General features: G+C 37.7%; 1 protein-coding gene across 1 annotated transcript; it reads right to left on the bottom strand.

Moving 5' to 3' along the window:
• LOC137250361 (uncharacterized) lies at positions 1-16,250 on the bottom strand. Its single transcript, XM_067783004.1, has 3 exons — positions 15,696-16,250; positions 14,842-15,010; positions 1-905 (listed from the first exon to the last, which is right to left on the bottom strand). Exons 1-3 carry the CDS (start codon positions 16,058-16,060, stop codon positions 189-191), a joined length of 1,251 nt encoding a protein of 416 aa, XP_067639105.1. The 5' UTR covers positions 16,061-16,250; the 3' UTR covers positions 1-188.
• Positions 16,251-16,943: the final 693 nt, after the last annotated feature.

The raw sequence follows: 16,943 nt of genomic DNA, 5'->3' as shown, positions 1-16,943 counted from the left end.
TCAGATTATAAGACTTTTATTCAACAAAATAAATGCCAACGAGCAAAATTTTGTACAAACTCTTGTTATTACATAATTTTTACTTAGTAACTACTAAATTTAGTTGATTATTAATAAAAGAAATTTTATACGTACTTAACTTATTCACTATGAGCAACAATTGCAAGACGTCATACACTCTATATATTTCAATTCCATACGCCCATCTTTTCGAATTCCTTCAAGGTGTAGCGTAAGGTCACTTCCAATTGCTTGGAAGAAAATATTTGATCATTTTTCTTTTCTGCGAAATCTTTGTCAGCTAAATTATCCAAACTACTATCACCTGCTGTACTCTTATCCTGTATGATCATTGGATGAATAGCATAATGTGCCATGAAGCCATAGCTAGCACGTCGACGTACTTCATCCAAGAGTTGCTGAAAACTGGGCAATGGCTTGTAGTTAAGTTCTTCAAGTTTAGCAAGTAAATTACTGTAATAGACCTTTAATAGCTCCTCACGTTTATTTTTTAAAACATCGAATTGTATACTCGTGTAAAGGAAATAATTCAAATCAACACCAGGACTACCCCAATAAGTCATTTGGAAATCGATGAAAGCACAATCTGTAACCTGATTATTATCAGCGTATCGGAAAAGTAAATTATTGACCCAAAGATCACCATGATTTAATACCCAGAAATGGTCATCTGATCGTAGCGCTTGAGCTTGAACTAAATTTTCATGTAAATTTTCATTATATCTTCGTACTTTTTCAGCAATTTTAGAGTATTCGGGCCATCTGGAGATGAGTTTGTACAGAGCTTTAGCAGTTCCTTCAATATAGCCATAAAGAAAGCTGCCGGGTTTGATAGCATGACGAGACAAAAAGCCAAATTCATAAAATTTGGGTATAAATGGATCCTGTATAGTACGAGAATAGAAAATTTGTTAGAAAGGTTTTATAAATTTAAAATTGAATTAAATTTTTCTTATATTTAAGAATTCATGATCTTAACACCGGTATAAACTGAACACACCATTAAACAAACATACATTAAATTGTTCTTTGAAACTGTTTAAGGCCATTAAAGTTCTGCGGGTCAAACTTGACCCCAGTAGTAAATTTATAATATAAGAGTATTATGTTTATTAGAAGAAAGCGGATTTCCGTCTATAAAATTGTTTACACCATTTCCAAATGGATTTTAGAAAGTATTAGTTGGACTTTAGAAACATTAAGAAAATCAAATTTTATATTTTCTTAAATCTAATAGACTCTTTCTAAAATCCAATAAGGACAATTGGATTTTAGAGAATGTTAATTATCATTTAAGTCGTGAAAATAGTTCTTAAACTTAATTGGCGTTTTCTAAGAACCCATAGACAATTCTAATTTCCAACTGACGCATTTGAAAATCTAGTTGGTAATTTTTTTTTTGGAAAAACAATTTAATTCCAATTTAATGGGTAAATTTTGACCAGAAGACCTTATGAAGGGACGAGAAAATGTATTTAAGAAATGGGCAAATGTATACAAAATTTCAACATTCTCTTAAGTACATTTGCTTTTCTTCCAAATACATTTGCTCCTTTCTCAAATACATTATCCCTTTTTATACTCAGTTGAGCAGAGCTCACAGAGTATATTAAGTTTGATTGGATAACGGTTGGTTGTACATATATAAAGGAATCGAGATAGATATAAATTTCCATATATCAAAATAATCAGGATCGAAAAAAAATTTGATTGAGCCATGTCCGTCCGTCCGTCCGTCCGTCCGTTAACACGATAACTTGAGTAAATTTTGAGGTATCTTGATGAAATTTGGTATGTAGGTTCCTGAGCACTCATCTCAGATCGCTATTTAAAATGAACGATATCGGACTATAACCACGCCCACTTTTTCGATATCGAAAATTTCGAAAAACCGAAAAAGTGCGATAACTCATTACAAAAGACAGATAAAGCGACGAAACTTGGTAGATGTGTTGAACTTATGACGCAGAATAGAAAATTAGTAAGATTTTGGGCAATGGGCGTGGCACCGCCCACTTTTACAAGATGGTAATTTAAAAGTTTTGCAAGCTGTAATTTGGCAGTCGTTGAAGATATCATGATGAAATTTGGCAGGAACGTTACTACTATTACTCTATATGTGCTAAATAAAAATTAGCAAAATTGGATGAAGAACACGCCCACTTTTAAAAAAAAATTTTTTTAAAATTCAAATTTTAACAAAAAATTTAATATCTTTACTGTATATAAGTAAATTAAGTCAAAATTCAACTCCAGTAATGATATGATGCAAGAAAATACAAAAATAAAAGAAAATTTCAAAATGGGCGTGGCTCCGCCCATTTTCATTTAGTTTGTCTAGAATACTTTTATTGCCATAAGTCGAACAAAAATTTACCAATCCTTCTCAAATTTGGTAGGAGCATAGATTCTATGACGGTAACTGTTCTCTGTGAAAATGGGCGAAATCGGTGGAAGCCACGCCCAGTTTTTATACACAGTCCACCGTCTGTCCTTCCGCTCGGCCATTAACACAATAACTTGAGCAAAATCCGATATATCTTTACTAAACTTAGCCCACATACTTACCTGAGCTCACTTTTTCTTGGTATAAAAAATGGGCGAAATCTGACCATAACCACGCCCACTTTATCGATATCGAAAATTACGAAAAATGAAAAAAATGCCATAATTCTATACCAAACACGAAAAAAGGGATGAAACATGGTAACTGGATTGGTTTATTGACGCAAAATATAACTTTGGAAAAACCTTTGTAAAATGGGTGTGACACCTACCATATTAAGTAGAAGAAAATGAAAAAGTTCTACAAGGCGAAATCAACAGCCCTTGGAATCTTGGCAGGAATACTGTTAGTGGTATTGCATATATAAATAAATTAGCAGTACCCGACAGATGATTTTCTGGATCACCTGGTCCACATTTTGGTCGATATCGCGAGAACGCCTTCACATATACATCTAAGGGCCACTCGCTTTTAAACCCTCATTAATACCTTTAATTTGATATCCATATCGTACAAAAACATACCAGAGTCACCCCTGTCCCACCCTAATGGCGATATCTCGAAAAGGCGTCCACCTATAGACCTAATGCCCCCTCCCTCTTAAAATGCTCAGTAACACCTTTCGTTTGATACCCATATCGTACAAACATTCTAGAGTCACCCCTGGCCCACCCTAATGGCGATATCTCGAAAAGGCGTCCACCTATAGACCTAGTGTCCACTCCCTCTTAAAATGCTCAGTAACACCTTTCGTTTGATACCCATATCGTACAAACATTCTAGAGTCACCCCTGGCCCACCCTAATGGCGATATCTCGAAAAGGCGTCCACCTATAGACCTAATGCCCACTCCCTCTTAAAATGCTCAGTAACAGCTTTCGTTTGATACCCATATCGTACAAACATTGTAGAGTCACACCTGGCCCACCCTAATGGCGATATTTCGAAAAGGCGTCCACCTATAGAACTAAGGATTACTCCCTTTTAAAATACTCATTACCACCTTTCATTTGATACCCATATCGTACAAACACATTCTAGAGTCACCCTGGCCCACCCTAATGGCGATATCTCGAAAAGGCGTCCACCTATAGACCTAATGTCCACTCCCTCTTAAAATACTCATTAACACCTTTCGTTTGATACCCATATCGTACAAACATTCTAGAGTCACCCCTGGCCCACCCTAATGGCGATATCTCGAAAAGGCGTCCACCTATAGACCTAATGTCCACTCCCTCTTAAAATGCTCAGTAACACCTTTCGTTTGATACCCATATCGTACAAACATTCTAGAGTCACCCCTGTCCCACCCTAATGGCGATATCTCGAAAAGGCGTCCACCTATAGACCTAATGCCCACTCCCTCTTAAAATGCTCAGTAACACCTTTTGTTTGATACCCATATCGTACAAACATTCTAGAGTCACACCTGGCCCACCCTAATGGCGATATCTCGAAAAGGCGTCCACCTATAGAACTAAGGATTACTCCCTTTTAAAATACTCATTACCACCTTTCATTTGATACCCATATCGTACAAACACATTCTAGAGTCACCCTGGCCCACCCTAATGGCGATATCTCGAAAAGGCGTCCACCTATAGACCTAATGCCCACTCCCTCTTAAAATGCTCAGTAACACCTTTCGTTTGATACCCATACCGTACAAACATTCTAGAGTCACCCTTGGTCCAGCTTTATGGCGATATCTCGAAAAGGCGTCCACCTATAGAACTAAGGATTACTCCCTTTTAAAATACTCATTACCACCTTTCATTTGATACCCATATCGTACAAACACATTCTAGAGTCACCCTGGCCCACCCTAATGGCGATATCTCGAAAAGGCGTCCACCTATAGACCTAATGCCCACTCCCTCTTAAAATGCTCAGTAACACCTTTCGTTTGATACCCATATCGTACAAACATTCTAGAGTCACCCTTGGTCCACCTTTATGGCGATATCTCGAAAAGGCGTCCACCTATAGAACTAAGGATTACTCCCTTTTAAAATACTCCTTACCACCTTTCATTTGATACCCATATCGTACAAACACATTCTAGAGTCACCCCTGGCCCACCCTAATGGCGATATCTCGAAAAGGCGTCCACCTATAGACCTAATGCCCACTCCCTCTTAAAATGCTCAGTAACACCTTTCGTTTGATACCCATATCGTACAAACATTCTAGAGTCACCCCTGGCCCACCCTAATGGCGATATCTCGAAAGGGCGTCCACCTATAGACCTAATGCCCACTCCCTCTTAAAATGCTCAGTAACACCTTTCGTTTGATGCACATATCGTACAGACACCCCTGGTCCACCTTTATGGCGATATCTCGAAACGGCGTCCACCTATGGAACTAAGGATCACTCCTTTTCAAAATACTCATTAACAGCTTTCATTTGATACCCATATCGTACAAACACATTATAGAATCACCCCTGGTCCACCTTAATGGGGACATCTCGAAAAGGCGTCCACCGATAGACCTAAGGCCCACTCCCTCTTAAAATGCTCAGTAACACCTTTCATTTGATACCCATATCGTACAAACAAATTCTAGAGTCAGCCCTGGTCTACCTTTATGGCGATATCCCTAAATGGCGTTCATCCATAGAACTATGGCCTACTCTCTCTTAAAATACTCTTTAATACCTTTCATTTGATACACATGTTATACAACCACATTCCAGGGTTACCCCAGATTGATTTTCCTTATTTTGTCTCCATAGCTCTCAACTGAGTATGTTATGTTCGGTTACACCCGAACTTAGCCTTCCTTACTTGTTTCAAATAATTTTGCTCGTTCCTTAAATACTTTTGCCCGTTTCTTAAAAAACATTTGACTACTCTCAAATACCGATTTTAAAAGTATAGACTAATTTAATAGCGAGACATGCTAAAATTGCTTTATACAATTGTTTTTATACTCAGTTGAGCAGAGCTCACAGAGTATATTAACTTTGATTGGATAACGTTTGGTTGTACAGGTATAAAGGAATCGAGATAGATATAGACTTCCATATATCAAAATCATCAGTATCAAAAAAAAAATTCGATTGAGCCATGTCCGTCCGTCCGTCCGTCCGTCTGTCCGTTAACACGATAACTTGAGTAAATTTTGAGGTATCTTTATGAAATTTGGTATGTAGGTTCCTGGGCACTCATCTCAGATCGCTATTTAAAATGAACGATATCGGACAATAACCACGCCCACTTTTTCGATATCGAAAATTCCGAAAAATCGAAAAAGTGCGATAATTCATTACCAAATACGGATTAAGCGATGAAACTTGGTAGGTGCGTTGAACTTATGACGCATAATAGAAAACTAGTAAAATTTTGGACAATGGGCGTGGCACCGCCCACTTTGAAAAGAAGGTAATTTAGAAGTTTTGAAAGCTGTAACTTGGCAGTCGTTGAAGATATCATGATGAAATTTGGCAGGCACGTTACTCTTATTACTATATGTCTGCTTAATAAAAATTAGCAAAATCGGAGAACGACCACGCCCCGTTTTTAAAAATTTTTTTTTTTAAATTCAAATTTTAAAAGAAAAGTTAATATTTTTACTGAATATGAGTAAATTATGTCAACATTCAACTCCAGTAATGATATGCTGCAACAAAATACAAAAATAAAAGAAAATTTCAAAATGGGCGTGGCTCCGCCCTTTTTCATTTAATTTGTCTAGGATACTTTTAATGCCATAAGTCGAACAAAAATTTACCAATCCTTCTGAATTTTGGTAGAGGCTTAGATTCTAGGACGATAACTGTTTTCTGTGAAAAAGGGCGAAATCGGTTAAAGCCACGCCCAGTTTTTATACACAGTCGACCGTCTGTCCTTCCGCTCGGTCGTTAACACTATAACTTGAGCAAAAATCGATGTATCTTTACTAAACTCAGTTCACGTACTTATCTGAACTCACTTTGTATTGGTGTAAAAAATGGCCGAAATCCGACTATGACCACGCCCACTTTTTCGATATCGAAAATTACGAAAAATGAAAAAAATGCCATAATTATATACTAAATACGAAAAAAGGGATGAAACATGGTAATTGTATTCGTCTATTGACGCAAAATATAACTTTAGAAAAAAACTTGGTAAAATGGGTGTGACACCTACCATAGAAGAAAATAAAAAAGTTTTGCAGGGCGAAATCAAAAGCCCTTGGAATCTTGGAAGGAATACTGTTCGTGGTATTACATATATAAATAAATTAGCGGTACCCGACAGATGATGTTCTGGATCACCCTGTTCCACATTTTGGTCGATATCTCGAAAAGGCGTCCACATATAGAACTAAGGCCCACTCCTTTTTAAAATACTCATTAACACCTTTCATTTGATACCCATATCGCACAAAAAAATTCTAGAGTCACCCCTGGCCCACCTTTATGGCGATATCTCGAAAAGGCATCCACCTATAGAACTAAGGCCCACTCCCTTTTAAAATACTCATTAACACCTTTCATTTGATACTCATATCGTACAAAAAAATTCTAGAGTCACCCCTGGTCCACGTTTATGGCGATATCTGGAAAAGCGTCCACCCATAGAACTAAAGCCCACTCCCTTTTAAAACACTTATTAACACTTTTCGTTTGATACCCATATTGTACAAGCGCATTCTAGAGTCAACCCTGGTCCACTTTTATAACGATATTCCGAAAAGGCGTTCACCTATAGAACCAATGCCCACTCCGTTTTAAAATACTCATTAACACCTTTCATTTGATACCCATATAGTACAAACAAATTCTAGAGTCACCCCTGGTCCACCTTTATAGCGATATCTCGAAAAGGCGTCCACATATAGAACTAAGGCCCACGCCCTCTTAAAATACTCATTAACACCTTTCATTTGATACCCATATCGTACAAAATAAATTCTAGAGTCACCCCTGGTCCACCTTTATGGCGATATCTCGAAAAGGCGTTCACCTATAGAACTTAGGCCCACTCCCTTTTAAAATTATCATTAACAAATACATTCCAGGGTTACCCTAGGTTCTTTTTACAACATGGTGATTTCCCCTTACTTTGTCTCCACAGCTCTCAACTGAGTATGTAATGTTCGGTTACACCCGAACTTAGCCTTCGTTACTTGTTGCTATTGATATTAGAGAAAAATTACAAAGTTCGCGATTGGCGATAGTTACTAGGATATGTTTCTGAATTTCACGTCTTCATCAGCTAGCTTCTCGGCAACTGAGTATTGAACTCGAAATCTCCAACATTCATACTTCATACTAGTGTAAATGCAGATAGATGCCTTTTTCCTCGCAGCCATATGAGTGCCCCGCTGCTCGCTTTGCAAATAGGCTCTTAGTATTGCTTAATGCCTATATACCATTACTCTATACACCATTAGGTACATACTAATTCCACATGTTTTTAACCTAATTGTCTGGAACAGGGATGCACCTTAACGTTAAGCTAATCGTTTATCAAAAAATTTCCACCGTTTCCGTTGAAACACTTCGAAATATTATCGATAAAGAAATTATCAAGATAAATTGTATCTCGTTTTTAACCGAAACGAAAAGCTTTCGTTAACGTCAAAAACGTTAACGAAAACGTGATACTTTATGTTTGAATTGTGCTGGCAATGCTATAGCCATGGTGAAGCCGTAAGGTGGCAACAACGAGCACACATACACACACAAACTCTATGTAATTTGTTTGTGTAATTCGTTGGTGGTAATGTCAAAAATACTCTGAGAAATGTTCGTACTGTCAAAATTCATGAGAAAAGTTGCAATCAGCTTGGATAATGCTTTCACCTTTAATGACTCCGCCATCAATCAGCTTTGCCAGCATAGTTTGAAATTAATAATCAACATAAACGATTTGATTTCGTTTTGATATGGCAGAAAACGAAACGAAATCATTTCGTTAATTTGACGATCTTAACGTTAATAAACGAAACGAAATGACTTCGTTTCGTTTATTAACGTTGATTATCGTAACGAAATGATATCGTTTCGTTGGTTAAGCATGCCTGGTCTGGAATACTTATATGCGTGCTCTCAAGAGCTTAGTAACATTGGTTGAGATAGGCACGGATAGTTTCTCTGCCAAATTTCAATGTAATATCTTTAACGGCTTTTAATTTACCGCTTCTTAAACTTCCAAATATTCTTCTCCAAATTTCAGTGGTGCCAAGCCCATATTCCAAATTTATTTGAATTTATGTTTTGCTTCATAAAACCAATCCACCTACCAAATTTTATTAGTTTAGCGGTATTCGTTTTGAATTATCTCATTTTTCTAAATTTTCGATATCGAAAAAGTGGGCGGTTATCGTCCGATTTCGCTCATTTTCAATACCAATTTATTCTGGGTCCAGATAAGCCCGTATACCGAATTTGGTGAAGAAATCTCAATATTTGCTTTAGTTATCGTATTAACGGACGGACGGACGGATATGGCTTAAACAAATTTTTTTCGATACTCGATTCCTTTATACCTGTACAACCAACAATTATCCAATAAAAGTTATAATACCCTGTGTACAAGAACAGCTGGGTATAAAAATTAATTTTTCATTTTGAACCACAATCCTATTTGGATTTCCTTGAAAAAAAAAAAAAAAAAAAAAAGCCGAACCCGTTCTTAAACAACTTCGTCCTCTTAGCGAATATTAGAAGTTGTGTGACCTATCGTACTTGCTGCTTTTCGATATGGTAGCTATGCCACTTCTAATAGCTGTGGAGTCTTAATCTTGCTAGCGCCCATCAGGAACACACAACCGTTTTCTAATTGATAAAAATGCTATGCAAGAATGCAATGCTCTGTTTATACATCCTCAAATCGTATCTTTTTAGAGATGGGAACAGTCCCCCAACGCCTTCTGCTCGCAAACTCATACCTCCTTTTTATTTCTCTCAAACGGATTGGGATGCATCCGTATAGGCATCGAGTGCTGCAGCCTCCCTTGCCAATTCATCAAGATTTTCATTACCATCTATTCCTTTCCGCTCGGCAACACAATATACTCTCAAAAAACGTCCTCAAACAAGGAAAAAAGCTATTAAAATAAGGATAAATGGTGGAAATCCTACCCTAACGGCCGTATATCGAACGTTAGCGGTAAATTTATTATCGGAGAGTTATGTAGCTGTTCGGCCGGGGTGCGTCTGATCCTTGCGAGAGGTGGGCGCACCGGGTTGATCTCAGTGGGAATATGCGTATGGAAATAAAAATAAGAGAATACGAGATTTCTCGTTATAATGATATGTTTTATTGGGTAAATAAGAAATATACAGGAAAATATATTACCTTGTGAATATGTGACTACGGCAGAGATCGCTGGCGGCAGATGCGTATGGTACGGCTGTTGAAATCCAAGAGAGCGGTTGTATAGCAAGCTATAAATTGACCCGCAAAATCCTCAGTTTTGGAGGGGAAAGGCACCCACACATCAACCCCGACATGCATATGCATGAGTGCTGACAAAATGCACACATACACGTGCATGAACATGCATGCACATGCATGAGGGTGATGGTGTGGGTGGTTATAAATTAAGTCGAGTATCGAGTATCGATTTGCAGAGTTGTATTGGGGGGATCGCAATCAGATGCGGAAAAGTTAGGCATCCTGTCTAAACAGTAGCCAAAAATCGTTACCGTGTTTTTTGTTTGGTTTGTTCAAACAAATATTTACCAAACACGTGCAATTTTGCGTTTTAACGAGACATGACGACATAGTTTACTGGTAACGTTGTTATCCGCAAACAGAATACGAAAAGTTGTTTGTCACTTTCGTAACCGGTAAGAAGAATGTTGTTACCAGCTTAGAATAAGGGTGTAAATCTAAAAAAGTAATGTTCTTAAATATTAAAACTAGTTTTCAAGTTGCTCAAATTTACAGTCGAGTGCTGTTAAGAAGTGAACTAACTCGTGCATATAGGGTAGAGGGGGGGAGGCTTCGACAGGTTAAGAGAAAATGATTTTTTTAGAGAAACTAGAATGAGAAATAGATAACTCCTTTCATAATTACTGATGCCATGTATGTTTATGACACTTCGGATTTGTCGTTAATATTCCGCATGCTTTTTTTTCTAAGTTATAATCAAATAACCAAAAACAAAAAATATGACGAAACCTCCCTTTTTCGGGGAGGCTTCGTCAGACATCTGGGTGGCTTCAACATTGGGTGGGAGGTTTCGACATTTAACAAATATAGCAATTTAACCAGCAAAACAAAAAAAGGATGTTGGAAAAAACTTTAAATACGATTTCTAATTCATATTTGATGTTATTTATTTCAATACAGTAACAAATTTTTCGAACAAAAACATAAAAAATTTAAGCGAAAAATAAAGTATAACTGCACTTTTAACGAACATCTAAATTTGAAAAATCAAAGTTAAAAATAAACTTGCTTTGCGCACGTGAAGTTCCTGGTGGATGTTCAGTTGCGGGCAATATACTTATTATATCCTGCTTTGAAACCAAGTGTCTGTCTTCTACAATCGGTTCATAGAAATATTGGGTTTTATTTTGATGTCTGAGGAATTTCGCGACGCACGTCGAATTTTCAACTTCCACGATTACACCAGTGTAAAAGAAATTTGTTTTGTCAGTGAACATAATAACAAAAACGAATCGTCTAACCAAGTCATACGTCAATCCATGATGAATATTTGAACATTTCTTGAAGTAAACCGTTAAGTCTTTTTCCTGGGCAGCTGTAAGTACTTGATTGGAAGAAAACTTCGACTGATAATCTTTAACAGTTCCCATATTTGTTTGCTCTTTTGAAATTCGAGATATTAGTGTTGTCCGCTTCATGTTATATTTCCGAGCAGCGCTTGATGGGGTTTCTTTTTTTTTTGTTTTATCTCCTCGATGGCTTTTTTCATTTTGTCTTCATTGATGATCTTTTCAGGGAACTTTGTTTTGTAGATATTTGGTATCTTGATGCGTGTAAAATATTACTTGCTAAGTAAAAACTTTGTCGAAGCCTCCCAAAACATATTGTCGAACCCTCCCCCGTGAACTTATTTCAGATTTTTCGCTCCAAAATATACATCTTAGTGTTATTGAAAAAGTCTTTAAAAGCAATAAATCTTAATTTTATTGCAATATTAATGGGCAGAAAACTCATGTTAAATATTCTATATTGTACACTTTACACGCGAATACTTACCAGCAATTTTTACATCAACACTTTTCAAAAAAAAAAAGTCTCGTCTGCATACTATCGCCGTTGAACAAGCACTGAATAGCTTTCATGACAGCGTCACACTCAATTTGGTTACTGTTTATTGGTGGAATAAGAACAATGGCAGTAATAACGGCGGCCAAATTTGAAAAAGTCGAAGCCTCCCTCAAGTCGAAGCCTCCCCCTTCTACCCTAAATATTGTGAGAAATATTCAGTCAAGTATTCGTGATTGAGAAAAATGTTTAGGAAATGTTTTGCGCTGCGCTCCGAGTAAATTCTCTCTAATGATTGTTTGCACTCCATGGCACTTCTGGATGAACCCTCCTGAAGAGTTACCTTACTGTGATGAACGTTTTTCTGTAAGATTCGCAGCATCATTTCGCCATTGCTTCCATGCCTTTATTTTGTGCCGCTGATAACAGCTTCTCGAGAATTATCTTATCAACTCAACCTCATTGCATCGTCACGCTGAAACGACGGATGGTAGTGGTTGTATCTGGTTCGTCCCATATCATTTTCATCATGTAACTAAGCAGCTCTATTTCCATAAGTGGCCACCTGTCGGTAGGAAGGCTGCCTATAAGGCTTGCTGCGATCTATTAGCGCCACAGTAAAGAACTGTTTCGTCACTTCGTTCATCCTCTCAGGGAAAAATGGAGTCGGTTCGTTAGCTGTATTTAGAAGCTCCAAGTAAGCTGGAATTTCATCACTTCATTGCTTTAGCTCATGAAGCACTCATTTATTTTGCACATACAACCATTTCCCCCTTTTTATGCATTGCAGCTTACGAGGTACATAGTTACCCTCTATTGCGATTCCCTACTTCACTTGCACATGCCTTGTCTTGTTTACTTGGTTGAGTTTCCCCGCTTTCCTGGGACTAGCATACTTCTCCTTTTTCTTAAAAGGCTTGTTGTTTTCAGCCAATCGCCATCTTTGCTTTCCACCCAGCCGGCAAAGGGGACCATTAAAATCGATAGCATTCCCCAAGGACTTCGGGGAGTGTACTTATATCTACAACAACAACACATCGGTTAAAATAATCGCGAATAAAACGTGTGTTTCATCTGATGCATGTTTAATGAGAGGGTATCTCAATATTTAACTTTTGTCGTAGCTGTAACATGAGGAGGAGGATGGAAGCCTTTGTTGTCAATATTTAACTTTTGCCGTAGCTGTAACATGAGGAGGAGGATGGAAGCCATTGTTGTCACGGTCAACCCTGCGACCGTTTCCTTCAAGTCATAATCGAAACAAACATAGCTTCTACGAGTCGAAAGGGGTAGACCGTAAGTTATCTGAATGTTAAAAGGGGTGGCGCAGGGTGTGGTCGCATGCCACCTCTAGCTTCTAATTTCTACATATCGAAACCCACCCACTATGACCAAATTTACGGGGCGTTGATTCCATACCAACTTATAGATAGTTCAGCTAATTACATCTCCAAGTATTTAACCCAAGTACAATCCAATTAAAAATATATATCGCACATGGGCAATTCCGCCAAAAACGACCCCACGGATAAAAAACGGAATTTAAATTATTGCCTTTTAATAAACAAAAGTCTCTGCAAGACAGCTTTATTAACAATATATAATTGCGCAAGAAGCTCGGGACTCTTGGTCAACCCGGAAAAACTGATTTGGTCCTCCACCCAAGAAGGTACAAAAACGCCGAGTCTTATACCACCCAAAGTGGACGGAAAATGGTTTTCAGCAATAAAGCTGCGTTGCTGTCCTGTAAAAGAGCAATTGGTGTCTCGTGGGAGTTTTCTTTACATCCAATGACCTTTACATCCAATGTACGCCCAATTATACTATATGGTGTTATGGCCAAGAATCTCTCTCTGTATTAACGGCGCTCAGGTCTCCACTGCACATACAGCTTGATTTGGAAGCGAAGGAAAACCCGTTATCGCGCCCCTGCGAATAAGAGAAACTGGCAGTTGGGAACATGGAGGAAGTGGCCATGCTAATATCATGAGCACCAAAGCCTCTGTTTCAATACCAGTACTCGCTGACTATTGACCTGACTGCAACATTTTCACGCAGAATTACACAATGTACAATCAAAATATTTACTGATGAATCCAAGCTTGACGAGAAGGTCAAGGAGGGTGGTATCTTTGCACCAGACATGGAACAATAGATCCCCTTCTGGCTGCCCGAGCATTGTAGCGTTTATCAAGCGGAAATGTTAGCAGAATGCGTAAATAATCTGGCACCTGAGAGGACAGAGAAAGTTTGACAATTCCCTCGAGCAGCCAGGCCCGCCAAGGGGTTTGGTTTCATGTGCCGACAACATGCCGCAGATCTCTAAAGAAGATGGCCCAGCACTACAGTATTCGCCCTGTATGAGTACCTGGACACTGTAGTATTGAAGGCAACTGTATAGCAGATGGGCTGGCCAGGAGGTGTATGACCGCCCACACCCTTCCTTAAAATGGTAGGTATACCTATGGTCTATTTTAATTTTCGTGCGAGCACGAACACAAAAAGCTTGACTAATATGATTTGCTCAGTACTTCCTACATGCGAGTCATCAAGGTTGGTCTGGTCTTCTTATGATAAAGGACGTAGTATCACAAATTTGACCCTGAATAAGTCAGGACTTTTGTCCCTGAAAGGTACCCACGCCGCTAGGATGGACATCGGATCTTACGAGGATCTAGAAAATATGCAGCATTTTCTGTATCACTGTAAGGCACTAAGTAGGAGGAGGTCGTCTGCTCTCGGTCAACTGTATTTAGATTATCTCACTTAGGTTTCCAAGTTCAAAATTATATCGAAAGTTCAATTGATTGATTTCACTAAGAGGTTCGATCCGCAGTTGCTGGTACAGTGAGGGTTATTAAATACAATCATATACAACACCGAAAGACATAACCCTAGAAGGTTTAATTAATCCTTCCCTTAGTGCTTGTTACTGGAACGTCCCATATCTATATCCGGGAAAGGACCATCAACATTGATAACACTCCCAAAACTTTCGGGGAGTGCCTTTATAGTTAACACAACAATAACAACAACAGCATTACTTGTCTGCACTTAGATTAGTCAGGTTTTTGTATTTACGGAGACATTGTGTTGTTGGGACTTTGAAAGTTATTTATGATAAGCTCACCTTTCTAGCGAGGTGCATTGATATCGCATGAAATTGTCCAATACGTTTCATCACTAATCGAGCATGCTTTTCATCTAATCCTGATTCACGAGATGCCATCTGAAAACCGCTAACATTTAGATCCTCGAAGGCTAAACAATTCACTGGTCTTTTAAGTGAATGATAAATTCTGCAATGTAAAAAAAAAATACGTTTAGCTTAAAAGCTTCTTAAACTGCTTTAAGCTAAGGACACACTCAACGGAGCGACATGTAGCGGCAGCGGTGCTTCACTTTTTTTGCCTAATTGAGCAACATTGCCGCTCGTGGCCGCGTCCCGTAGTGCTGCTGCCATAGGAATACATGCAAATAATAGTAATGTGGTATAGTGCAGCTCAGTGTGTCCTTAGCTTTAGAGTACGGGGCGCATTTCCTCATATAAATCTCATTTTCCAAATAACTCATTTGATCGCATTTTATAGTATTCGGCTTGTAAATGCAATCCACACATCCGATTCACAAGCGCTTTTAACATTTTCTTACTAACAGAAAGCCTGCAAGAACGTATTGACATCTTAGCGCTGTCTCACAGTTATAAATAGCAGTTTCCACTACGTTTTTAAAGCAAAACTGAAAATTCTACTAGAAATTGCTTTGTATTTTTGATATTTGTTTCTTTTTTTTATTGTTCAATCAATTACGTCAGTGCATTTTCTTGTGATGGATTGGTGACCTCGCAGTCGAATCCTACATGGAAGGTTAATCGGAATGCAAATGAGGCCAATGTAAACGCTTTCAAATGATTTATTTGGAAGTACGCATTTAAGATCAGTGTAAAAGTTATATTAAACTAACTTTTTAAGCACTTCTACCTACCGTCCACTGAACCGTTCGTCTTGTTCCAAAAACAGCGACAACTTTGGTAATATCTCTTCGAATGTTATCTTTTCTTTGGCAAAAAATTGAAGTTCATTCAAAAATGACACACCTACTATGGGTGGCATACATTTGACAAAAACGGAGAGTTCATTATGCTTAGGCGAGTTTGGTAATTCATATTGAATTTTAGCACGATACACTCTGCTACAAAAGTTATCACCCACAGCACTGCCCATTTTTATATGAGCTTTTAAAATTTTCAAATCAGTTTGGCGCAATGCATTTTCTGTAAAATCTTTAATAAAATTAAGATCTATATACTCTGGTGGATCTTCAATATCTTTGCTATACTCAATGGTCATTGTGTTTGATTAAGCGATCGTTGAGAAAATTAAAACAAATTTAAAGTTTGTTAACTAGTGTTAGCGTTGCGTAATATTTAACAATTTTATTTTATCTTGATTTATTTCTGTAATTTTATAGTTGTTATTTATGCGATGTTTTCGCGTTTTGAAACTAAATAAACTGAAAAGCAACCGCTTTTTGCAATTGATTTAAATACATTCCTCGCGTTTGAATGATTGGCGCTTGTCGTGTTGTAATATATAAATAAACTATTCTGCCGTCCATAGCGAAAAGACAGTTAAGTTCAGTTACTGCTTTTTCGAAATTTTGATGCCAATAAGTTTCTACGACCTTAATTTACTCATAAACTATAACAGATACATTATTAAAGTTCACTAAATTATCTTAATAAAATTAATCCCTAAAAACTAAAACTTAAAGATAAAACAAGATTTATAATTTATTTTATATTTCCAACATCCCAAAACTCTGGTAAACTGGTACTTCATATTTCTCTGTTTTCACTTTTACACTTTACCGCCTTCTTCTGGACGGCACAATTGTCTTTTTAAATTACAAATATGTATATATGTATGCACATTACACCGTTATCAATTTGAATAAAAGTATCAAAAAAATTATAAATTGCCACTAAAATTTCAGCTATGATGTCTATGAGTTCTGCCTTTTCCGGACACACTTCTGTTGGGGAGCCCTTTCTTTCTTATGTTTTATACCTAGTAGAGCCGTTGGTTGCAGTTGGTAAAATTCGACCTTGAACGAAAAATTGAAAAAAATAACTCGGCCAAAAGAAAGAATCGGTGTCTAATGAAGTAGGCTGAGGAATCACATATTTCAGTTTCACCGAAATCTTAAATCACGTGCTGGACCTTGAAATGG

This window comes from Eurosta solidaginis, chromosome 4 (genome assembly GCF_040869045.1).
Source record: "Eurosta solidaginis isolate ZX-2024a chromosome 4, ASM4086904v1, whole genome shotgun sequence".
NCBI lineage: Eukaryota > Metazoa > Arthropoda > Insecta > Diptera > Tephritidae > Eurosta > Eurosta solidaginis.
Note: the sequence above shows the minus strand (reverse complement) of the source record. Positions and strands in the feature narration are given on the sequence as shown.

Bases quoted from the DNA above. Each gene is read 5' to 3' on its own strand.
- LOC137250361 (XM_067783004.1), bottom strand. From the start codon at position 16,060: ATGACCATTGAGTATAGCAAAGATATTGAAGATCCACCAGAGTATATA. The intron at 15,011-15,695 runs GTAGGTAGAAGT...TTTACATTGCAG, and splicing joins GACGAACGGTTCAGTGGACG to AATTTATCATTCACTTAAAA. The intron at 906-14,841 runs GTGAGCTTATCA...CGTACTATACAG, and splicing joins CAATGCACCTCGCTAGAAAG to GATCCATTTATACCCAAATT.